Source organism: Schistocerca gregaria, chromosome 8 (assembly GCF_023897955.1).
Source record: "Schistocerca gregaria isolate iqSchGreg1 chromosome 8, iqSchGreg1.2, whole genome shotgun sequence".
Lineage (NCBI taxonomy): Eukaryota > Metazoa > Arthropoda > Insecta > Orthoptera > Acrididae > Schistocerca > Schistocerca gregaria.
The window spans coordinates 131,741,358-131,767,259 of record NC_064927.1 but is presented as its reverse complement, the minus strand read 5'-3'; the positions used below and the strand labels follow the sequence as shown (position 1 = coordinate 131,767,259).

The window sequence follows — 25,902 nt, the reverse complement described above, 5'->3', positions numbered from 1 at the left end:
ATCCTGCCTCGGGCATGGCTGTGTGTGATGTCAATAGGTTAGTTAGGTTTAAGTAGTTCTAAGTTCTAGGGGACTGATGACATCAGTAGTTAAGTCCCATAGTGCTCAGAGCCATTTAAACCATTTGATTCCTTCTTTTGGTAAAGTTATGCCACAAATTTCTTTTCTCCTCAGTTCTACTCAATGCCTCCTAATTATTTAAAAGGTATTGTTATGTAACCTTCAGCATTCTTCTGTCGCGACACATTTCAAAAGTCTGTATTCCCTTACATTCTGAACTGTGTACCGTCCACGTTTCAGTTTCAAACCTCGCATCGGACAATCACCTCCAGCAACAAACTTCCTAACACTTAAATTTATATTCTTCTTTAGATGCATTCTTCTTGCTATTACTGGTTAACATATCCTCTCTGCTTCGGCCATCATTAATTTTTTTACTGCTCACATACGAAAACTCATTTTATATGTATTCCTTCCATCTCTCCTCTTTCCATTCTTTGGTTAGTACTGGTTTCCCGATTCAGTTTTCTACCTCTATAATGACGTTTCTCATTTCAACAACTGTCTCTTTCCTCTAGGTTATATCTGTAGTTCCGCTAGTTATATATGCTTCTACAGCCTTGTACGATATTTTTCCTCTAGCCAATACTGCTTAACTATTTTGCATTCCCCTTCAATCCCTATAGCTTACAGCAATCTCTCACAGAATTTCGGACATCTTGCACCATTTTACATTGCCGAATGGTTTTCCCATATACGTAGATAAAGCCAATGAACATGTCTCGATTTTTCTTCAGTCTTGCTTCTACTGTCAACCGCAACGTCAGAATCGCCTCTCTTGTGCCTTTACCTATCCTAAAACCAAACTAATCGTTATATAACAGATCCAGAATTTTTCTGTACTATTCTTCTGCATATTAATCTCGTCTGTAACTCGGATGCATGAGCTTTAGGCTGATTCTGCTATAATTCTCGCATTTGCCACCTCTTGGAGTGTTAGGAATTGTGTGCATGATGTTTATCAGAATGTCTCATCGAATATCGCCAGCCTCATACATTCTACACACCAACATGAATAGTCTTCCGATTAAAACTTCCTCCATTGACATTGGGAATGCCGATGGAATATTATCTATCCCTTATGCCTTATTTGATCTTAAATCTTCCAAAGCTCTTTTAAATTCTGATTCTAACACTGGATCCCCTATATCTTCCATATCGACTCCTGTTTCTTCTTCTATCACGTCACCAGACAAGTCTTCCCTCTCATAGAGGCCTCCAATGTACTCTTTACGTCTATCTACTCTCTCCTGTGCATTTAGGAGTGGAATTCCCGTTGTATTCTTAATGTTACCTTTCAATTTTACTGATATTGGATTTTGCTTTTATACTTCGTAAGTCCTTTCTTCCGACAAAAATTTATTTTCGGATTTATTAACATCTTCCATACAGTCATTTCGTTTCAACTTAACTGCACGTCCTATTTATTTCATCCTCAGCTACTGTAATCTTAAATTTCCCGGAGCATCTTTGTACTTCGTTATTCCATCGATCAACTGAAGTATTTTATTTATTACGCATGGTTTCTTACCATGGCACTTACCATCTTTGTCCCAATGTTTTTCTTTTCAACTTCTGTGATTGCCCTTTTTGGCGATGTCCATTACTCTTCAACGGTAGTGCCTATTGCACTGTTCATTATCGGATTGTATATAGCCTCAGAGAACTTCAAATGTGTCACTTGATTCCTTCGTACTTCTGTACCCTACTTCTTTACACAGCGACTAGTCTCTTGGGCTTCTGTCTACTCGTCATCACTGCTAAATTGTGATTTGAGTGTAGATATCCTCCTGGGTACGCTTTACAATCCAATATATGATTTCGAAATCTCTACTGGACCATGGTGCCATCTAACTGAAATCTTCCCGTATCTCCCGGTCTTATACAAATATACCTCTTCCTCTTGTGACCCTTGAATAGAACAGTCGCTGTTACTAACTGATATGTATTGCAGAACTCTATTAGTCTTTCTCCTCTACCATTTGTAGTACGAAGCCTTTATTCTCCCGTAACGTCTACTCTCTCTGCTACATCCGCATTCCAATCCCATATCACGACTAGATTTTCATCTCCCTTTACGCACTGAATTACCCGTTAAATATTTTCATATTCTTTCTCTGTCTCTTAATCGTCTGCATGGGACGATGGCATGTCATCTAAACCTTTGGTGTCATTGTTGGACTGCTGTAGATTCTGACGGAAACAAGCCTCTCATTGAGCTGAGATATATTATGCTAACTTTAAAAAGTTGCAGTTTCGTATGCTACTCACTGGAAACAATACGGCAATCTGACCTCACTTATAAGTGTATTTTTGGGTAAATTTACAGCTTCTCACTGTAAGGTTCAAAACCGATCTCTTTGCTTCAAGATATCAACTCGGTGTGGTCAAGAAGATTTGTCTCGTCGTTATTCGTCACCCAGTGTTAATGATAAAGACTGGGGCTATTTTCACTGGTAGTTAAATGACTACCTGACTGACACTCATGTCGCTAACTTCTGACTGTGAGTGTTTTCTTGATTTATTTGTTGTTATTTTCTCGTTTTATTTCAAATGGTGCGTAATTAAAACAAGTCGAACTGAGATTATTCAAGTGCATGACTTACTGAAATAACAAGGAGAAACTTCTGCTACACCTGTCGGTAGACAATCTCGGTTTTTGCCATCACAATAGCACGAATTATCCGGATTCTTGTCAGGAGTGTCGTATGCGTCATCTTTTAATTTGTACTGGCGTAACTTCAGACCATATGCTGTTACGTTTTTCTCAAATACTGCTGGTATAGGCCGACAAAAGTACTTGCGGTATACCCACATAGTCTCGTTCTCTGGAAGGTACCTGAAAATAAGAACAGTTATCCCTCATAAATTTTGAATATAAAAAAATTCAGTTAATAATGCAACAAAGGCGTTTGTAAATACTTTTCTAACACACGTCACATTAACTTTTTGCGCGATATGCTACACAGGGTGTTGGAGGTATAAATGCAGACACTTTGATTGGCGACTCAGGACAGTGTACTGAACAACATTACAGCAGTATTTCCTTCATTTAAAGACTATTAATGATAGCTATTAGCAATAGTACGTTTTTACTGAATACATGTGGCATGAGGAAGCCATCAATGCTTATTTTTCCCAGGGCAACAATTAAAGAACTGAAGTGTGGATGCATGTACTCAAAACGCTTCGTCTATACGGAAAGACGTAGTCCATCTAGTGGCGTAATTACAATGGTCCAATTAGAACCGTGTGGAATACATCAGATAGTAAATTATGTAGCGAGTTTACGGAAAGACTGTAGGACAAAGGGAAAATAACTACTTACAAACTGAAGTGGGTAAACCTTAAGATACCAATGGTGACAAAATCCACACTTAAAACTTCAAAGCAGTGTGTAATCTGAATCGAAACGTTTCTCGTTTGTTCGTTACACATCTAGACAGTAATGTGAACGATGGCAGCACTGCGGGTGTTAACGTGCTACTTCGCTTCAACAATTTAGTGTTCTTGAGCCTTCAGCTACAAGTTCCCAGTGACCTATGTGTTACTTAAAACCACTCTGCAATCAAGAGGAGATTCTCATTGAAGTACCTTTTCTCTGAGCAAATTCAAGCTTGGTTCCTTCTGCGTAATATGAAGCCAACATCTCTGTCACGTTATCAACGGTTGCCATACACTCCTCCCATGTATTTCTCTTTCCCGTCTCCCATTTCATTTGCCAAACTTATCGATTTTTCTCGTCCATCACCTACAGTTTTTTCTGCACAACTGATTCATTTTGTTCTGCTACCATACAATTGATTACATGTTATTAATAACATTAGACTAGAGGTAATGAGAAACTTGCTTAACAGAAAGTTATTAACATCGATCTTTCTGGGATACTATATCTTATTCACAATACTTGTTATCGTTTTAGTAGCTTCTATTCTTCGATTGACTGGTAATAACAATAAAATGACACTTCCAAAAAAGAGGTAAAGTTGTTGTATTAAGTATTAAAATTCGTGTTTCTGTTGCTAAATGTGAATCAGAATATTCGCTTGAACTAGAAAAAGAAAGATTGAAACACGCAAAAATTCCAATTTCTATCTTTGAACTGCAAACAATTTAACTGGACTGAATGAGAAAAGATAATTTTAATTGGATATTACTAATTATTATAATTCTGCTGAATATGATTTGCCTTGCTTTATTTTGTTGTTTTCCAAAATAAGCGACAAAATAGTCAGTTAAATGATTCTACTTTATTTGATCACCTTGAATTACAAAAATTCATGTTAGAAGTGGAAGAGCTGAAATTTTTTTTCAAGAATAATGCAATCTCGTTCCACCTAATAACTTTTTAAGAGCTTACGATGCTGTTAAATAAGGATGTAAATGTAAATCCATTCAATTTTGAAACTTCCTGGCAGATTAAAACTGTGTGCTGGGCCTAGACTCGAACTCGGGAGCTTTGTCTTTTGTGGGAAAGTGCTGTACCAACTGAGCCACCGAAGCACGACTCACGCCCCGTCCTCACAGCTTTACTTATCCCAGTACCTCATCTCCTACCTTACAAACTTTACAGAAGCTCTCCTCTGAACCTTGCAGAACTAGCACTGCTGAAACAGAGGATATACCGGAGACATGGCTTAGCCACAACCTTAGGGATGTTTCCAGAATGAGATTTACACTCTGCAGCGAAGTGTGCACTGATATGAAACTTCCTGGCAGATTGAAACTGCGTTCCGGTCCGGTACTCGAACTCGGGACCTTTGCCTTTCACGGGGGAGTTCGAGTCTCGGCCTGGCACACAATTTTAATCTGACAGGAAGTTTCATATCAGCGCACACTTCGCTGCAGAGTGAAAGTCTCATTCTCGAGCCGTACAGTTTTATACAAAATCATCCTATCTGTGTCATAAATATGCATCTTATTGAATTTGCATAAATTTTAGAATATTAAACATTTTAAATTTAATTTTTTGAATTTTAAATTTTAATAAATAATTTTTTTCTAATTATATTTATGTTTTGTTTGAAGATATATAAATTTTTAAATGAGTGAAAATTTGAAACTAAAATCTTGATTTTAGATTTGAGAATTTTGGAGAAAACGTTTATTGAGTCAGAATTGTCATATAGATACTACTGTTTCCGTTTCATGACAAGCCATATTGGGCTTACATGTCCACCCTTATGCTGCGAGAGTTTCTACCTTGGCCAGCTAGTTCGCTGAGTCAGTCGCTGACTGAGAACGTATGGATCCTTATGGGAGGGAACTGCCAACAAACTGGGAATTTTGACGATGTTTCTCTCCAGTTTGACAGAATTTTACGTGATATCCCTGAGGAGGACATCCAAAACTCTTTCAATCAATGCCATGGTGAAACTATATCTCTTGAATAAAAACCACTATTTATGAAAGAAACTGTAGCTATTGGTTAGTATATACATGTACATCCCACCTTCCTATTTCTGTCCCATTCTGATAATTCGTTCTTAGTGTATCTTCGTGCTGCTGAAGTGGAGAACTCCCTTGAGCCTCATACCTTCCATCCCAAGAAATTCTTGCTGCTCTTGGGTTCTTCAGAACTGCATTAACTCTGTTTTGTCTTGATTCACCTTTTGTCCAGTCATCGGTGAATAGCTGTCCACTTCCTGGTACTTTTATTTGTGTTTTGATTCTTTATGTTTTGATTCAATTAGCAGTTCTCCCTCAAGATCCCCAGATGATCTCTTCTCTCCAGAATCCATGGATCACTTTTTCTCCACCAGAACAGACTTCCCTCCCCTCTCTACCACTTTGTACAATTCTCTGCCGGTGAGAAAGAGTTCGCAGAGTGCTGGACAATGACACTGAGGTTAACAAAATAACTAACTTGTCGCCTACCGTGTCAACCAGTTTCTTATCTTCCATGTAATTTGTTCTTAAACAGTTATGTGTGTCACTCCCATTCTTCAGTTAAGCTTTCTCTTCAGCCAGCATGATAGACCTCACATCCGAATTTATAGGAAACTGATGTCCTGGCTTCCTTTTCTGTGCTACCTCTCAACGTTAACCAACCGGGAGCCATCCTACAACTATTTAGACAAGACCCCTTGAAAAACAGCACCAGATTGTCGGCCCATCACTTTTCAAAGACAGAGAAGAATTCCTGAAGAAATGCATCTCCATCACAGTCCCAAAGAATGCAAATAACTGAGTGTCACGTCCACAGCGTTCCAGAAGCGCTACACATCCGCGGAAAACAAAGACATTTTGAAATGTGTTTTGACCCGATTATACAAATTGTGGAAGTCAAGATTCTGTACTAGTGCAGTTGCTCGTCGCGGTATAGATAGTTTGAAGGCCAGAGGTAGTGTTGCACGGTACAAGTGTAATCTCTCCTGGGTGGTGGCAAATGTTTTATCTAGTGTGATTACGTTTGTAACATAACACGCTAATGGGGTTTGAAACGCCCCAACGGAATGTATTTACTCAAACGTCTGCCACTTAATTAGTTTTATCAACTTAACTCCAAATTCCACTAAAAGAGAGTGGTAATAACCTTCACGGTCCATTAGCTACCTCCTGTATGTTAAAATTTTAGTTTAAAGTGTAGGCTATAAATTTTACAAAGACGATGGCGTTCGCTGGAGAACACTCATTGAAAACTAAAGAGCTCAAATAACGCCTGAAATGTAGCTTTTGATGTCATTTGAGGACCGCACAAGGCAGCGCTACCCTGATGCAACGATTGGTTTCCAGTCGCTTCTGATGGTATGTATCTCTTTACTTTTAGCGCCATATGGAAAGCAAGCGACGGGAGCCATTCGCCGCGTCAGATAGCTGGTTATATGAGCGGATAGTAGAAAAGCCTTTCTTATTTCTTAAAAGTGAAATTTCTAATAGTGAGCAATTAGTGACGTTTATGTTTCTTTGATTCTTATTCGTTAATAATGATCACATCCTTAGTGTAAGTTCTCTGTTCTTTTTTCTTCTGCTTGATTACTTCGTACTGAAATGTCTCTCCGAACTTTCAACAGATATTGTACAAACACTCTCTTTATGCATTGAAAATTGAAAATCACTGACATCTTTACAATTCTCAGTACAACAACGGTTATTTATTTACAGTTTTATTGAATATATGCAGTCGGGTGCAAGAAGTTCTATTACATTGTATTGTTTCATTTTTTCATACTGCCTTGTACTTACTTCTTCTTCTTTTTCTTTTCATTTTGACCATTTGACGACTATGTTAATAAGTGTTGGCTTCGTTTCTTCTGGTCTTTCTCCTTGTCCAGTATTATTTTGTTTTCATACCCTGCAAACTTTTTCACTCTTATGTTCATGATAAATTTGTTCATGATCTGATCCTGTCCCAGAAACCTGTGAAAACCTGTTTAATGTAAAAATTACACTGTTTGGTATCTCTGGTTCCTGTGTTCCTATTTCTTGTAGATTCCTCTGTACCACTTCGATCAAAAGTACTTCGGTTCTTCCGTTCATCAGGAACTATTATTTGCTGTGTTAACTCCCGATGGACTGTTCTAAGGATTTGTTCGACGAAAATGTTCCTTTTTTTCCTGTTCATGTCAGAGATACAATTCTTTGTTCACTCTTCTAAACTGGCCATCAGCTGTTCTTAGAGGTCTGAATATCCTCCTGTTATTACTAGGTTAACAGTTTCTGCCGAATTTAAGGCTTTAGGGTGGATCACTGTCTGCTAATATCTCAATTCTGTATTGATATAACATTCGTCTTATTGTAGTCACAAATATTAATAGTTATTTTTTAAATCTTGCGACATTCTGTTTATTCGTGCTCCCATTTCTTCCGTTTCTGTCAGTGCAGTTTCCATTCATTCTCCCAAGTACTTAAATCTCTCCAGCCACTAAATTTGCCTTCCGTCTACTGTCATCCATGTATGAGCTGCCTTGATGTGTGTCACATACTGCATCTTTTCGGCAGCGACCTGTAGAACTTCTTTGGTCGCTTGTTTCTTCAGTTGAGTGGTTTCACTCTCACTAGAACGTTATTCATTATTTTTCTTTTTAATGTTAAAGTGCTACTCAATTAAGGCGGAACTTTAATATATAATAAAAATGAAATATCATTATTTAAAATTCGAGAATGTTTAAGATAATTCCAAAAATTCGAATTATTTCTAAAACATTACAACACTATAGAACATTGTGCAAAGTAGGATGAATCAGTAATAGAGTAAAAGTAACTGGGTGACTTTCTGCACACTAGCAAGAAGCAACAGTAGCACACTCCAATTTGCAATCCAAGCCTTCCATAATTTCACTTTGGCTACGCTTTTACTAATTTACTTCATATGACTGGTTCTGAAATATTGCCCACTGTCAAATTGTACTTGGATTCCCCATAGCTAATAACGAAATTGATATTTACATAATATTTGACAATACCCCCTAAATATAGCAGGCAGAAGTACATCATATGAAAATGAATAGTTAGATACATGAATGATGTATACCTTTTACATGATCTCCACTTGAATTTTTCGCGAAATTTGAATGTTTATGGAAAATCTTCCACAGGAAAAGAGAATGTACATAAAAACTTAACACGTTGCATCTGCGGTAGCCAACCTCCAGATAATATCTAACATAACCATAGTTTTTGAGTTTTTGTACCAATACCTTGCTGAGTCATTTGCTATACATTCTTTGGTCAGATACGTTTTCGTGCTTGATGTGGCTGTACATTGCACTGGTCTGGAAAGGGTCTTCTTGCAGGGTTTTTAGTATAATTACCTTTTAAATATGTCTATATCCCGAAATGAACAAATGAATTCATTTAAGAGTATAAAACATAAAATTTAACAAAAAATGTCCTTTTTGGAATGGTTGCACGCAATAATTACGGTCATTTTGACAGTTGAGAAATTTATCGTGTATTCATTCCTGTAATTCTCATTAAAAACTATAGCCTATAGGATTTATCACATTACCATGAATAAATTTTTTCATTGAGTGTGCAGCAGTTAACTGGTTTCCTGATTGGTACTCGTTGCTGAAAAAATTCTGAAATCATTCTTCTTTTAACGACTACTTAAAATGGCATAGTCTGCGAAATCTCAAGAAATAAAATTCTATGAGAATATCTGCTAACTTCATAATCCCCAGTCGCTTGTACTGCCCAATCAAGGCTCTCAGTTAGTGGAAGTGAACTTCATATTTTGAATGCCGCCGAAAATTACTGCCTAAGCAGAACAACTGAGAATTGTTTAAAACTGACTGATTTGCTTTGAAATTAATATCTCCACCTCAAAAATACAGCTGATTTAGCTAATTCTATTGTAGATCATAGTTGGTCTTCAGTTAATGCTTAAGTTATTCATATTTGTTGAAATTATACTCTAGTAAACAAACTGTTTTCAAGAAAATACACATAATCCATTACCACATATTTTCTGCTGCGTAACGAACCAACGGGATTTTATGAAACACGAAAAAGGGAGAGACATACAAAAGCATAGTACCACACAGAAAATGGAGTAAAAAGTGATGGACACACCACCTCTCAAACTAACTGGATGCTTACTTCTCAATCTTTGTAGAGAACTTACAACAAAAATTACTAAAATTAAACATAACACCTATAAATAATTGTACACTAATTGTAAGTACAGTGCTGACATTACCAACACAGCATGAAATCAGTTAAACTGTACAAAAATCGAGAAAATAAACGGTGAGGAGGCTTAGTTGAAGTACCATATTATGTGTTCACCCAATACAAACAGAGCATACTAGCATTGTAAGAAACATAATAAATTAGTTATTCACACAAAAAGCTATCTACACACATAAAAAAAGGTCTTACATCACTCCTGTTCCCAGAACTCCTGAAGACAGACGTTGACTGTGGATATTGCATCACAGACACAGTCCCTTTGGCTGTTCATGGATGTAACTAAACCCCTCCAAAGATTTAAACAACCACGAATGAGCAATGCCTATATGACGGAGTAGAACCGACAGCCGTTCAGTTCCAGTCATTCCACTAGGAAGGAGATACACAAGACAATCGTCCGAGACTTCTTTCGAGGCAACCCGGTCAGGCTGAATGCCTTAGACACACAGTCCAGGGAGTGCAGCAAGAACGAGGTTCCCTGCTGTTTCGGGGTGGCGTTATGTGGGGCCGACGTACGCCGCTGGTGGTCATGGAAGGCGCGGTAACGGCTGGAAGATACGTGATTGCCATCCTCCGACCGATAGTGTAACCATATCGACAGCATATTGGCGAGATATTCGTCTTCATGGACAACAGCTCGCGACCTCTTCGTGCACATCTTGTGAATGACTTCCTTCAGGATAACGACATCGCTCGACTAGAGTAGCCAGGATGTTCTCCAGACATGAACCGTATCGAACAGGATTGGGATAGGTTGAAAAGAGGTGTTTAAGGACGACGTGACCCATCAACCACTCTGAGGGATCTACTCCGAATCGCCATTGAGGAGTGGGACGATCTGGACCTTGATGAAGTTGTGGATAGTATGCCACGACGAATGCAGGCATGAATCAGTGCAGAAGGACGTGAGCATAGGTATCAGTGTGTACAGGAATCCGGACCACCACCTCTGAAAGTATGGTGGTACAACATGCAATGTGTGGTTTCCATGAGCAATAAAAAGGGCGGAAATGATGTTTATGTTGATCTCTATTCCAAATTTCTGTACAGGTTCCGGAACTCGCGGAACCGAGGTGATGTTAAACTTTTTTTGATGTGTGTACTTAAAACACGCAGCAGATGATACAGTAGTCGTGAGTCTCAAAAATGAGAAATAAATAAATTACAAAAAGCACAAAATAAATTATCGAATCTTCCGCAGTGATACAATGGTAAAAGTAACAAAATTGTTTCTTGATTATCTTGACAATGATGAGCATATTACAAATAAATTCTTGGATCATGTGATAGGTTCACTGTTTACACCTTTTCTACCCACAAATCCATCAACATCAACAGTGATTTTGAACAAACTGACAGGGTCACGCTGCATCCAACGTGGGAGGTAGTTAATTATAGACTTGATATCTGCTTTATCAGTATGGGGCAAATATAGAACACTCGTAATATGACAAAAAACTTTTTAATTTTTTATGTGTATATGCAAAGCGTTGTAACAATACGTCAGATAATATACCTACACCAAATATGTGAAATCGCTTCAGACACTCATAATAACCTAGTATTACGAGTACTACTGCAGTTCGTGGGGAGGGTTATTCAAGTGATAAACGACTAAGGTATAGTATTAAATACACTTAGCAAGTACCTTGGTAAGATTACTCCATCGTATGTGCCTCTAGCAGAATTACATTTCTGCAGTTCTGGAACGATGGTGCCATTAGCTGTCTCTACGTACTTTTCACCGTATCCCCAGTTCTCTAAACCAGGAGAACCATTCATCACGTCGATCCTGTAAAGCTTGGGATCTGTTCTCGACGGGTCGTCTGGGCTGGTAAACATGGTAATAGTGTCATTCATCCGTTGAATCATCTGGAAAATGAGGGAAACAACTTTGTACCATGCTAATAGTATGTTATCAGAGAGAGATAACTCCTATCAGTTCTTGTGTTTTCCTGTCACAATTACCGCTATCACAAAAAATAATAACAATATGTTCACGAGGGTGTGGCCTTATCTCCGTTCCATCAAAGCACCTAATGCTTCCAACATTGTCTTTGGCCTAAACATTGTGCTGTTGAACATCGAGATCCTGCCGCAGAAACATAACTGATTCAACACCTACATAAGGGGGAATGGACAAGATGTTACCGTCTTCAAACATTTCAGAACTTCGAGTAACTGTAGTCTATATTAAAGGAAAGTGGGAATGTGCTCGCTGACTGTTCGTGAACATCAGAAAGATCCCCAAATTGGTACGAAGCTCTAACATACTACACAAGAGAGGACACAGACATGATAAAACGATACAGGTTCACCAACTTTCTCTTCGTGGTTTACGGTATATTCACTGACTGTACCGACACCTGCACGGGAGAAGATTGGATCGAGATAAAAATATTAGTAAGTTGGTTTAAGAAGTTGAATACATCAGACTGGGGCAATTGCAGATCGCGAACAAAATTACCGAACTGAGCAATGACTATGAAATTCCCCATGGATTTTGAGGATGTTATGACTTACAATCTGTATTAATAGGACCGGCCCTAAAAATACCTTCATAACTAGATAGGAACGACCCACACAATATGTGGATATCGTTGGTCGCCTCCACGGGATTTTGGTTGTCGAGCAATGCTGAACACAGCACTTATGTCATTCCATAAACACCCTACATTTTACAATTCTTTATTTAAATTTGCGTCACAGTTGCATGTAATTTATACTGGTCACTGGTTTCTAACGAAACCATTCGTTATCAAACCAGACTTACAGACAGTATTAAGAAACATGTAATAAAAATAACATTAACATGAAGTAACGTACACAGTTCTTAAGAATACAATTACCATTTCTTGATTTAAAGATATCTGCACTGAAAGCAAAATTCCACCAACATGCTTGCGAACGTCCACACAGTACATATACAGGAGGTATTGAGTGACTTTATTACATGCTTGATACATTCAACAGCTGCAACTGCACTAAATGCATCTACTGCAAACAAGTTCATATGAAGTCAACAGGCGTCGTTAGTTTCCTACCATGTGGACATGCTCATTGTGTGCAGCCAGTGAAATGTCACAGTCTAAATGTGATGTATTCATACGCTCTATGACTAAATAATATATCACAGTTCATATTTAAGCGTTGCGTAAAAGGGACAAACTATTACATCCATTATCACAAATTTCTTAACAATTTGACGTACAACTACTGCTAGCATTATGTAACAATGTGATTTGGGTTAAGGAACCTTGGAGAACAGTATTAAACTCGCCCAATTATATTAGTGCTGAGGGCTTTCATAATAACTATGCTCCCTCCGACTCAGACTTGCAATATTAAAAGTTTTGGCTGGTTTCATTGTCTAGGGGCTGGGATACGCACTTGTCACATTACAGGCCAAATACTGCTGAATCTACAGTATGCGGTAAGAATAGACTCATGAATCGAATGGTCAAAGGTTTCTATCACTCGGCAATTGCGAATTATGAAAGTAAGATATAAATTTATAAATGAAACATTGCAGTTAAATAAAATCTGAGGGTCCTATCTTAACGATTTTAAATGATGAATACGATAATAGAAGTACTTTTTAGAATACGGTAAGTTTCTGCAAAACTCTTATTGGTGTCGATGGTCCAGCAATTAAATAAAGTACAAGTTGAATAACAGGGAAACAGTAGATTCCTACTTCACATAATTAGTTATGATCAACAACATAGGCCGACCGGGGTGGCCGAGCGGTTCTAGGCGCTACAGCCTCGAACCGCGCGACCACTAGGGTCGCAGGTTAAAAACCTGCCTCGGGCATAGATGTGTGTGATGTCCTTAGGTTAGTTAGGTTCAAGTAAAGTTCTAGAGGACTGATGACCTCCGAAATTAAGTCCCATAGTGCTCAGAGCCATTTGAACCAACAACATAGCTATCGAGATATTCACTTCTGAACGCATACTACGATTTCACTGCAGAAGCCACAGAAATCACACAAGAGCACAGGTCGCCACTCCAAAGTACTTCTGTCCCTCGCGACCACGCGCAAAACCGCTCCATACTCTCCAAGTCTCTCGCCGCCGTCTTTGCGTCCGTAGCGCTGTACTGTCTGTGTCCAGCACTCACTCCCGTGTCCTGCGCCGTGCCCCCCAGAACTACCACGTGTCCTCTCCGGAAACGATGCTCCACCCCAACCTCCATGCCTCTCTCTTAGTAACGAGTGCTGTGATTGGCTAGAGCGCTCTCTCCAGGTCTCCTTCCCGACGTACACACACAAACATAATTAAGCACATACGAAATACTGGATTTACATTTAAGTACTTCAATTAAAATAAATATTCCTACGGCTGGGCCACAAATACGTTCTAACACACATTATTAAATACATAAACAATTAAACAGACGTATATCAAGAGAAAAGAAGCAAAAGGTAGGCCAGGAGCCTAATGTCTCTGTGCTTTCTAACACAGAGTAAATATTTAACCAATTTCTTCATCAATACTATATGTCAGATACAAGCAAAGACATAGACGAATAAATATATTAACAAGCATGCTGCTAATGTTTTTTCTTTTCTTTTAACTGTGGAGTACATATTGCCTGACGCGATCGTTAGTAATCGGCCACTTTGACCTCCAGTAACTCATGTACTATTTAAGTTACACGCCTGTAATTCATACCAATTTAGGTTTACACTAATAGCTTTCTAAAGACACGGCGATCGACAAAATCGGATGAAGCGTTTCTATTTCGGAAATTCGTTGCTGGGTGTTAATGAATAATTTATCATCAGATAAATGAAAAGAAGACAAGGATTTCAGGTCAGATGAGTATAGGGTAAAATCACCATCAGCAGAAAATGGTATAACGGGATTCGGATTCGTTAAGAACAAGAGGGTGGCGCAAAGAGTGTGTACTGTGAACAGTTCAGTGATATGGTTGTTCTTATCAGAATCGACAACAAATCGACCCCGATAATTCAGGTACACATGCCGACGTTGCAAGGTGAAGATGAGGAGATAGTGAAACTATGTGAGGATATTCGAAAGGTAAAGGGAGATAGAAATCTAATAGTCAAGCAGGACTGGAATGTAATTATAAAAAAAAAATGGTTCAAATGGCTCTGAGTACTATGGGACTTCACATCTATGGTCATCAGTCCCCTAGAACTTAGAACTACTTAAACCTAACTAACCTAAGGACATCACACAACACCCAGCCATCACGAGACACAGAAAATCCCTGACCCCGCCGGGAACCGAACCCGGGAACCCGGGCTTGGGAAGGGAGAACGCAACCGCACGACCACGAGATGCGGGCGAATGCAATTATAGGGGAAGGAGTAGAAGAAAAGGCTACAAGACAATAGGTGTTGCGACAAGGAATGAGAGAGGAGAAAGATTAATTTTCTGTAATAAATTTAAGCGAGTAATAGCAAATACTCTGTTCGAGAATCACAAGAGGAGGAAGTATACTTGGAAAATGCCGGGTGTAAGGGAATATTTCAGTTAGATTAGATCATGCTCAGACAGAGATTCCGAAATCAGATACTGGATTGTAAGGCGTACCCCAGTTATAGAGTCAGATCACAATGCAGAAGCGATGAAAGGTAGGCTGCAGTTCAAGAGATTAGTTAGGAAGAATCAATAACAAAAAAGTGAGACACACAAGTATTAAGGAATGACACGCTGAAAGTTCTCTAAGACTATAGATACAGCAACAGGGAATAGCTCAGTAGACAGTACAGTAGAAGGGGAATTGACATCTCTAAAAACGGCTATCACAGAAGCTGGGAAGGAAAACATAGGAACATAGAAGGTAGCTCCGGAGAAACCATGGGTAACAGAAGAAATACTGCAGTTGATTGATGAAAGGAGGAAGTACAAAAATGTTCCGGGAAACTCAGGAATACCAAAATACAAGTTGCCGAGGAGTGAAATAAATAGGAAGTGCAGGGAAGCTAAAACGAAATGGATGCAGGAAAAATGGGAAGACTTCGAAAAAGAAATTATCGGAAGGACAGACTCAGCATACAAGAAAGTCAAAACAACCTTCGGTGATATTGAAAGCAAGGGTGGTAACATTAACAGTGTAACGAGTATTCCACTGCTAACTGCAGGGGAGAACGCATAGGTGGAAAGAATACGTCTATGAGGGGGATGATTTGTCTGATGTGATAGAAGAAGAAACAGGAGTCGGTTTAGAAGAGATAGAAGATCCAGTATTAGAATTCGACTTTAAGATATCTTTGGAGCACTTCAAATCAAATAAGGTAGAAGGGGTAGCTAAAATTCCATCAAAATTTATAAAATCTTTGGAGGAGTTTTGGAAGAATAAAGTCAAATAAGCCACCAAGGAATTTTTAGAATCATCGGTGTGAAGCAACAAAACGCCTATTCAAGTTGGTGTGTGGAATATATGAGTGTGACGACATATCATCTGACTTTCGGAAAAATATCAGCAAGGCAGTTACGAAGACAGCAAGAGCTGACAAGCTCGAAAATTTTGGTACAATCACCTTAATAGCTCATACATCGAAGCTGTTTACAAAATTAATGTACAGAAGACTGGAAATGAAAATTGAGGATGCGTAGATGACGATCAGGGAATGTAAAGGCACGAGGGAGGCAATTCTGACGTTGCGGTTAATAATGCAAGCAAGACTAACGAAAAATCAAGACACGTTCATAGGATTTGTAGACCTTGAAAAAACGTTCGACCATCTAAAATGGTGTGGTGTCACCGCCAGTCACCGGACTGGCTAGGTGGTAGCCTTTAAATCGGCCGCGGTCCGGAAGTATACGTCGGAATCGCGTGTCGCCACTATCAGTGATTGCAGACCGAGCGCCGCCACACGGCAGGTCTAGAGAGACTTCCTAGCACTAGCCCCAGTTGTACAACCGGCTTTGCTAGCGATGGTTCACTGCCTACTTACGTTCTCATTTGCCGAGAAGATAGTTTAGCGTAGCCTTCAGCTACGTCATTTGCTACGACCTAGCAAGGTGCCATTATCAGTTACCATTGATATTGTGAACTATGTACCGTCAAGAGCGACGTTCATCATTAATGGATTAAAGTACATTCCACCAGCCACGTCCGTTGTTTCTAAATTCTAATTTCCTTGTCCTGTTCCAGACCTCACGCGAGCCTGCGTGAGCTAAATCGCGTGCCTTTCGGCCTCCTCTAGTAAAACGGTTTTGGCTCTCCTGCCAACGACAACATTGGGAATGGAGGCAAAACCGCGTTCTTATCGATATTGCCCTGATTTAATTGTGTAATGGCTTCGCCACAATCTCCATATGCACTGTCCGAATTTTATGGCTTACAGAATCAGCAGACGCAGGCATTACTGGATGCCCTTGGACAGCTCGTCCAGGGTCAACGTGCAATGCAAAACGATGCGGCAGCCGCCGCTCCACCACTAACGCAGCCACAACAGGCTGTTGCACCCACTTCTCGACCTTTTGATGCTGCACTGGAGAGCTAACGGAGTGGTCACGCCAATTTGGATTCCATCTCGCCGCCTACAGAATTAAAGGTAACGAGCGGAGCCATTTCTGTTGTCTTCGGCCGGCGTACAAACGTACCGTGTGCTTTTGGGTGTCAATGTGGACTCCCTTATTCAGATACTATGGTACGTGACGCAATTGCACAGAACGTTTCTGATGTTCGTATAAGTGAACACATTTTGAAACTAGTCAATCCCTCCCTTCGACAAGTGATGGACATATTGGATCGGCAGGACACACTTGATTTTGTTCAGGAATCATTTGCAACTTCGCCAGCAGTGTGTCAGGTTACCCGGCCCGCCAGGCGAGCTGCACGGAGCAGTAAACAGCCCTCGCGCCCGGCCGCGGCGCTGCCGCCAGGCTCTCAGCCACGTGTGCCGCGCCGGCATGCAAATGCAGTGATCAAATCATGATCGCGGTGTACTACTAAACATTCGCGTGAGAACTGCCCGTCGCGCCAAGCTATTTGCTTTTATTGTAATAAAAAAGGACATGTTCAGAGTGTTTTGCCAGAAAAAGCTCAGATCGGAAGCTCAAAACCGTTCCAGGACCTTTGCTTCGCGCTGGAATCGGAATCGAACTAAGGATACTCAGGCTCGCGAAACTTCGCTCATGGAAATTTATGTCGTTCATTCCACTCCGCGCAATGCCACTCTCTCTAACACTGACTGTGCTCATCCCAAAAATAGTGTGCGTCGACATGGCCGGAACTCCCGTCAAGTCGCAAGTGATTATGTACCAGTGTCATTTCACGTTGCACGAGACAGTCGCTCTTGTTGTCAGCAGGACCATAAACTTTTTGTAGACTTGGACATTCACGGCAAAGTGATACCATTCCAGCTCCATACCGGAGCTGTGGTTTCACTGATTAATCAAGACACTTCACTTACAAACTGCTGGGCATACCTCCGTTGCGTGCCGCAAATGTTAAGTTAACTAGCTATTCAGGTCAAGAGATCCCTGTGTTAGGACATTGCAGCCATCTTGCAACATACAAAGGACAAACAGAACTTGTGTCATTTTACGTCCTTCGTTCTTCTTCTGCAGTGAACTTGTTTGGTTTCGATTTATTTCAGTTGTTTAACTTGTCTATAGTAAATCAGGTCCTATCAGTGAACCAGACAGTGACTTCAGACAGTGTTTCTCGTCTATGTGAAAAAATTTCAGACTTTTTTGCACCGGGCCTCGGTTGCGTTAAGAACTATAAAGCACATTTGGAACTGAAAGTAAACGGGCAACCGAAATTTTTCAGAGCGCTCAAAGTTCCCCATGCATTGCGAGAAGAGGTCGCAAAAACATTACACGATTTGGAATCACAAGATGTAATTGAACTTGTGCAGGCTTCTATCTGGGCATCACCCTTAGTAATTTTGCCAAAACCTTCCGGAAAGTGGAGACTTTGTGTGGACTTCAAGGCAACAGTGAATCCACAACTAGTGATTGCCACTTTTCCTTTACCCCGCCCGGAAGATCTTCTTGACAAACTGTGCCTGGGTAAATATTTTTCGAAGTTGGACTTCACAGATGCGTACTTGCAAATACCGGTAGGGAAAGAATTCCAGCACGTTTTGGTGGTTAACACGCATCTTGGATTGTATCAATTCAAACGACTGCCATTCGGGTGTGCATCCGCCCCTACATTGTTTCAACAATATCTACAAACTGTTTGTGCGTCGGTCCATACTGCAGCAAATTATCTGGACGATATTGTGATCTCTGGAGAGACAGCAGGCGAACATTTGGCCATTCTCAGAACATTATTTCAGGTCTTGCGAGAAAATGGTCTTCGCTTTCGGAAGGACAAATGAGTGTTTTTTGCTTGTGACTTGCCATACTTGGGACATGTACTCAATGCCCAAGGCATACACCCCAGTCCCACGCACCTTCGTGCCATACAAGACTTGCCTTCGCCGCAGAATTTGAAGCAGCTACAGAGTGTGCTGGGAAAATAAATTACTACCATCGCTATGTGCCACATGCCTCTTCCATTTCAGCTCCGCTTCATCGCTTACGCCGTAAGGGAGGTCCGTTCGTCTGGACGACGCAATGCGAACGCGCCTTTCGCCAGTTGAAATCGGCTTTGCTTTCCAATACTTGCCTTACACCATTCGATCCCCAGAAGCCCCTCTTGTTGATGGTGGATGCATCGGATTTCGGGATCGGTGTTGTGCTTGCGCACAAAGATGGATCGCACGATCGCCCTATTGCCTTTGCGTCCAAATTGCTCTCGTCTGCTCAAAGAAATTATTCACATATCGAGGAAGAAGCATTGGCTCTCGTATTTGGTGTCACCAAGTTTCATGATTTCTTGTATGTTCGTCACTTTACCATAATCACAGACCACAAATCTTTGACATCGCTTCTTCATCCGACCAAGCCTGTACCTCCACGTATAGCGCAGAAATTCATTCGCTGATCTATTTTCCCCTCGCAGAACCGCCACGATATCTTGTATCGGTCCACTGCTAAGCACGGAAACGTCGATGCGTTGTCCCGCTTGCCTGTTGCTGAGGATAGGGCATTCGATTCCTCCGAACTTGCTTGCATGTTCATTGATGCGGAAACCGATGACGTGGTAGAATCGTTTCCGATTGATTTTCGTCGTGTAGCTACAGCCACAGCTGCCGACCCTGTCCTTGCTTCCGTTCTGCGTTTTGTTACTACACAAAGGCCCTTGTCAAAGTCACGTATCGGGGACCCGTTCGTTCGCCGATTTTTTGCTCACAAGGAGAGACTTTTTGTACGACGTGGTGTTTTGCTGTTGCTTTCTGATAATGATCAGTCCAGGGTCGTGGTACCACGTTCGTTACAGTCCTCTGTCTTAGAGCTTCTCCACCAAGGACATTGGGGTATAGTGAGAACTAAACAACTTGCTCGTCAGCACTGTACTTGGTTTGGAATCGATGCCCAGATTACGAATATATGCTCTTCTTGCATGGTGTGTGCCGAACAACAATCAGCACCACCGCGGAAATTCTTTCCACGGCCAAAAGCCACTTCCCCGTGTCAACGCTTACACATCGATTTTGCTGGTCCATTCTGCAACGCTATTTGGTTGGTTGTGGTAGATTCATTCAGTAATTTTCCTTTTGCTGTCCGGATGTCTTCCACGACGCCATCCGCTATCTTTTGCATTGAAGGTCTTCCACAGACTATTGTTCCCGACAATGGCCCACAATTCATGTCCACAGAATTTCAGTCATTCTGCAAAGCCAATGGTATTCAACATCTGACGTCCGCGCCGTTTTCGCCACAGTCAAACGGTGCCGCTGAACGATTGGTCAGGACTTTCAAGTCACAGATGTTGAAGTTGAAAGAGTCGCATTCTCGGGCGGACGCGTTATTGCTCTTTTTGTCCTCGTATCGCTCTCAGCCCCGACGTGGTCGCTTGCCGGCTGAGCTGCTCCACGGTCGCCCTCATCGAACCTTGATGTCTTTGCTACATCCGCCGCATCAGGTCCCTGTGCAGTGGCAGACACCTGCTTTTGCTCCAGGCGACGTTGTCTACTATCGCCACTATCGAGGTTCACGGCGTTGGACGGAAAGCCGCATTCTTCGCTGCCTCGGCAGCGCTTATGTATCTGGTTTTGGGGGGCTCTGGTGAGGTGCGTCGGCATCTCAATCAGCTGCGCCTCTGTCGTGCTTTCAGCGACGGTGCCGTCCGGTCAGCGCCCCGGGGACCCATCTACTGGCTAGCCTGAGCCCCATGTATTTCCGACGCTGCCGTCCATTTTGCCCCATGGCGACGCACCGCCGCCACCGCCGCCGCCGCCTGTTCTCCCGCCGGCGCCGCCCGCAGTGGACGCGTCGCAGCAACCGCCGGGCGCCTCCCTGGGTCACGCGCAGCCGATCACTTCCCGTGACCAGTTGTCCTCCGACACGGAACTCTTGCCCGCTCTGGACCATATGTCGTCTTCGCCCGTCGAGTGCCCCGGACCGATGGAGGTCGTCCCTTCGGCCTCTCCTGTCTCTCTACGGACGCATACACTGCATGTTGGCGTGCACCCTGGAGCAGGTTTTCAGGCGTTTCCTAGCTCCCCGCGGTCCGAATGACAGGGTGCGGGTGGCACAGCCTGGCCTCGTCGCATACGTCAACATGTGGCCCTCCCCACGGCGGGCGGAAACCTTATGCCACAACCGTACGCCGATTTGCGGCGGAGGAATGTGGTGTCACCGCCAGACACCACACTTGCTAGGTGGTAGCCTTTAAATCGGCCGCGGTCCGGTAGTATACGTCGGACCCGCATGTCGCCACTATCAGTGACTGCAGACCGAGCGCCGTCACACTGCAGGTCTAGATAGACTTCCTAGCATTAGCCCCAGTTGTACAACCGACTTTGCTAGCGATGGTTCACTGCCTACTTACGTTCTCATTTGCCAAGAAGATAGTTTAGCATAGCCTTGAGCTACGTCATTTGCTACGACCTAGCAAGACGCCATTATCAGTTACTATTGATATTGTGAACTATGTACCGACAAGAGCGACGTTTATCATTAATGGATTATAGTTAAGTATTCCACCAGCTACGTCCGTTGCTTCTAAATTCTAATTTACTTGTCCTGTTCCAGACCTCACGCCAGCCTGTGTGAGCTAAATCGCGTGCCTTTCGGCCTCCTCTAGTAACACGGTATTGGCACTCCTGCCAACCACAACAAATGGTGTAAGATGTTCGACATTGAGAACAATAGGGGTAAGCTAAAGGGAGAGACGGGTAATGTACAACATATTCAAATCGCTCTGAGCACTATGGGACTTAACACCTGAGGTCATCAGTCTCCTAGAACTCAGAACTACTTAAACCTAACTAACTTAAGGACATCACACACATCCATGCCTGAAGCAGAATTCGAAACAGCGACCTTAGCGTTCGCGCGGTTCCAGACTGAAGCGACAATATGTACAAGAGCCAACACGGAATAATAAGAGTGGACGTGCAACAACGAAAGGCTCGGATTAAAAAGGATGTAAGAGAGGGATGTAGTCTTTCCTCTCTACTGTTCAATCTGTACATCGAAGAAGCAATTATGGAAATAGGTTCAGGAGTGGAATTAAAATTCAAGGGAAAAGGATATCAGTAATACGATTCTACATCTACATCTACATCTACATCCATACTCCGCAAGCCACATGACGGTGTGTGGCGGAGGGTACATGAGTACCTCTATCGGTTCTCCCTTCTATTACAGTCTCGTATTGTACGTGGAAAGAAGGATTGTCGGTATGCTTCTGTGTGGGCTCTAATCTTTCTGATTTTATCCTCATGGTCTCTTCGCGAGGTATACGTAGGAGGGAGCAATATACTGCTCGACTCTTCGGTGAAGGTATGTTCTCGAAACTTTAACAAAAGCCCGTACCGAGCTACTGAGCGTCTCTCCTGCAGAGTCTTCCACTGGAGTTTATCTATCATCTCCGCTGATGATATTGTCGTCCTGAGTGAAAGTGGAGAATTGTTATATGATCTGCTGAATGGAATGTACAAATTAATGGCTACAGAGTATGAAGTGAGAGTAAATGGAATAAAGACGAAAGTACTGAGAAGTAGCAGAAATGAGAACAGCGAGAAACTTAACATCATGATTGATAGTCATGAAGTAGGTGAAATTAAGGAATTCTACCATCTAGGCTGTAAAGTAATCGATGACGGTGTGAGGAGGAGGTTATCAAAAGCAGACTAGTCCTGGTAAAAAAGGCATTTCTGGCCAAGAGAAGTCTACAAGTATCGAACATAGGCGTTCTCTTGAGGAAGAAATTTCTGAGAGTGATCGCGTTTTAGCTGTGTCATATTTCTAATCCATTTTCCGCGCCGATTATATTAAAGCAAGTATGTGAGCATTTATGTTCTTGATGGCTGTGCGCAGTTTTTATTGCTCTTGCACTTAGATGTATACTGAACTTCGTCAGCGCATACATGATTTTTGCAGAGGGAAATAATAGTCGACACATCATCCGTATATAATGAGAAAAGAAATACTCCCTATACTAATCCTTGTGGTACCTCTGACACTACATTCTACCATTGCGACTTTTTGTTCTAATCATCATACACTGTTTGCGGGATGTAAGGTATGAGTGGAATCATTGTAGAGCACTGAAAGTAAAGTTTTGACTTCTGGCTTCAGCATGTAGAATATCGAAGCCGACAGTGTTGAACGCTTTGCTGAGATCCAAAAAGCAGACGGTAGTGGCCTCTTGTTTGTCCATAGCTTTTTTGCTTTCGTCAGTTACTTTTATAAATACGGTCGTCATGCTGCGGTCTTTTCGGAAACCGGACTGGTATTCATCCAGAAGATTATGTCAGTAACTAGGAAGGTGATCGTAAATTACGTATTCTAAAGCGTTAGATAATACTGTAAGAATCCAAATGTGCCTGTAAAGATTCTTTGGCAGATTCTTTTTTTATGAGTCCCTTTTTCCAGGCCTTTGGGTGGATGATGGAGGTAAGACATTAGTTAAAAATTTCCTTCATTATGATCATTTGTATTGTAATAATATCGTATCCTGTAGCTGTCGAACGAATTCGCGCAATTGACTTCTCGAATGTGTTAAGTCAATGGCTACTGAAAAAATCTTTCATTCGTAGTGAACACACATGCTTTAAGGGAATCTATTGTTTTCGTCCTTGTACGTTGGTGAAGTAGAGACGTAGTCGTGGCGAAGTACCAGTTTAGATGCTCAATAGGAACTAGAGGTTCAGCTGCAGATTAAGATGTGCCTATTCCTAGCCTGCAGAAGTCCTCAGTTAACGAGTGGGTGCACCTGAGGTTTACATTTCTCACAGATTGACTAACTCGTTTACGCAGTCGCTTGCAGGCAAGATCATTCTCGTTGGTTGAGAGTGGTTTATATATTCTGTATGCGGCGTCTCTGATACTCGAAAGGTGTCTGACATAATTGGTAAGTCATGGTGCACGTTGTCTTCTGTCTCTTACAGTTTTTATCGGAGCACGTTTTTCCTATAAATTCCTCTCAGTCAAATTAGGTATTACAGCTTCAATCTCAGACATGTTCAAGCACTTAAAATCTCTTAAAGTGAACACTTTCGGTTTGATTTTTAGGTGCTGCAACAAGTGAGTCTTGAATACGAGAGTTGTCCAGAAAGTACGTTCCGATCGGTCGCGAAATGGAGACCACTGAGAAAATCCGGCAAAGCTCTGCACAGACTTGTTGGGCAGTGTCTCTAGTGCGACCGTCGCTCGTGTTTTGAGTGATCAGTGAGCTCGTAAAGACGCGTAGGAAATAGCATCTCCCACCAACTACGAGGGCCTGGTTAGAGGTTTCGCTTGTATCATGCATAACACAACTGTCGAGCAGTTCCTTCTTCATGCCAATTCTCGGCCGCACACTGCAGGGCCTGCAGCGTTTCCGATGACAAGTGTTTGATCACCCACAATTCAATCCGTAATTGGCTCCCCCTGAGTCTCATCTCTGCTTACAAGGACCACTGGCTATCAAGACAGAATTTTTCCACAGACAACGAGCTGCAGACCAGTGCAGATAACTTGCCGAAAGCGCAGGTGGTTGCTTTCTATGACGAGGGTATTGGAAAGTTGATACAACACTACGACCAAACACGTAATTGGAGCGGCGACTTTGTAGAGAAATAGGTGGAATGTCTACCTAACTGTTGCAAATAAAACGTTTCTGGTTTTTACTGTGGTTTCCGTTTTGCGATAGATCGGAATTTACTTTAAGGACAACCCCTCGTATTATGTCGATCAAGCACCCCAGGCGCAGAAGTTTCCTCATTACTATGTTGGAGATGTAGTATCACCATCTTCCTGATATAAGGACTCTATGGATACGATGCGGAACATTACTTTTACTATGAACTTCCTTCGAATTTAGCTACTGTGGAAAGAAATCGGAGGTATGGTCTTAGAGGGACTATATTAACGACATTTTTGGAAGCTGCCTTTTCAAATACGGAAAGTAATTTGATTAATTATGATAACTTTTTATCTCATACTAGAGGTTAATGTATCCTGAATTGTAGCTATGAAAGTCATTTATGGAAAAATATAATTTACTGAGTGGAAAAGGTAAGATTCTTTAGTTATTTCAAGTTCTCCGTTGTCTGTGGCTCGGACCATTATTTGGTGTGTCACAACTCTTGGAAACTTTGTATCCTGGGAAATCAGTAAAGCCTGCATCACGATCGTTTATGCTCTATTTTGAGAGCTCAATTTCTGGACTTAATACGTATCTTGGACACCGATAACTACGCTGTAGAGTACGTCCCAGTACTCAAGATGACTTCCCCAAGGCGTACGATTGTGCGCCTGACTATTTTAAGAATTTTCAGAATCGACGATCCCCGGAATACTACAGAGCCATAGAAATTTTATTCCTGCTGCCGAATTCGACATCGAGAGGCAGACGAACTGTAACTGCCCTTTTCATATCATCCATTTTTTGATTTATAGACTTCAGAATTCAAACGAATTAAATTAATAACTGGGCCTGTGGGAGATTGTGTTAAAAAGATTGCGGAAGCAACTTCTCTCGTCCAAAGATTTCCTTTGAAGTAAGCAGATATTATTCACTCATAATAATTTAACTTCAATTTAAAGGGGAGAGAAAATGACTTGGTTGCGAAAATGTCGGTAGAGGTATGAGTCTCTGCCGTATGATGGTTTTGGCCCCTGACGCTAGTCTCACCATTTACGAGACGGTAGTGCTGAAGCTCATTGATTATGCAAC

General features: G+C 41.6%; 1 protein-coding gene across 1 annotated transcript in view; it reads right to left on the bottom strand.

Annotated features, from left to right (window-relative positions):
* The window catches only part of LOC126284691 (lysosome membrane protein 2-like), a 75,524-nt gene that overhangs the window by 10,894 nt on the left and 38,728 nt on the right, over positions 1-25,902 (bottom strand). The window contains exons 6-7 of the mRNA XM_049983814.1: positions 11,345-11,568; positions 2,667-2,899 (exon numbers count right to left, since the gene is read on the bottom strand). Coding sequence (XP_049839771.1) covers positions 2,667-2,899; positions 11,345-11,568 — 457 coding nt within the window. The remainder of the gene's footprint in view (positions 1-2,666; positions 2,900-11,344; positions 11,569-25,902) is intronic.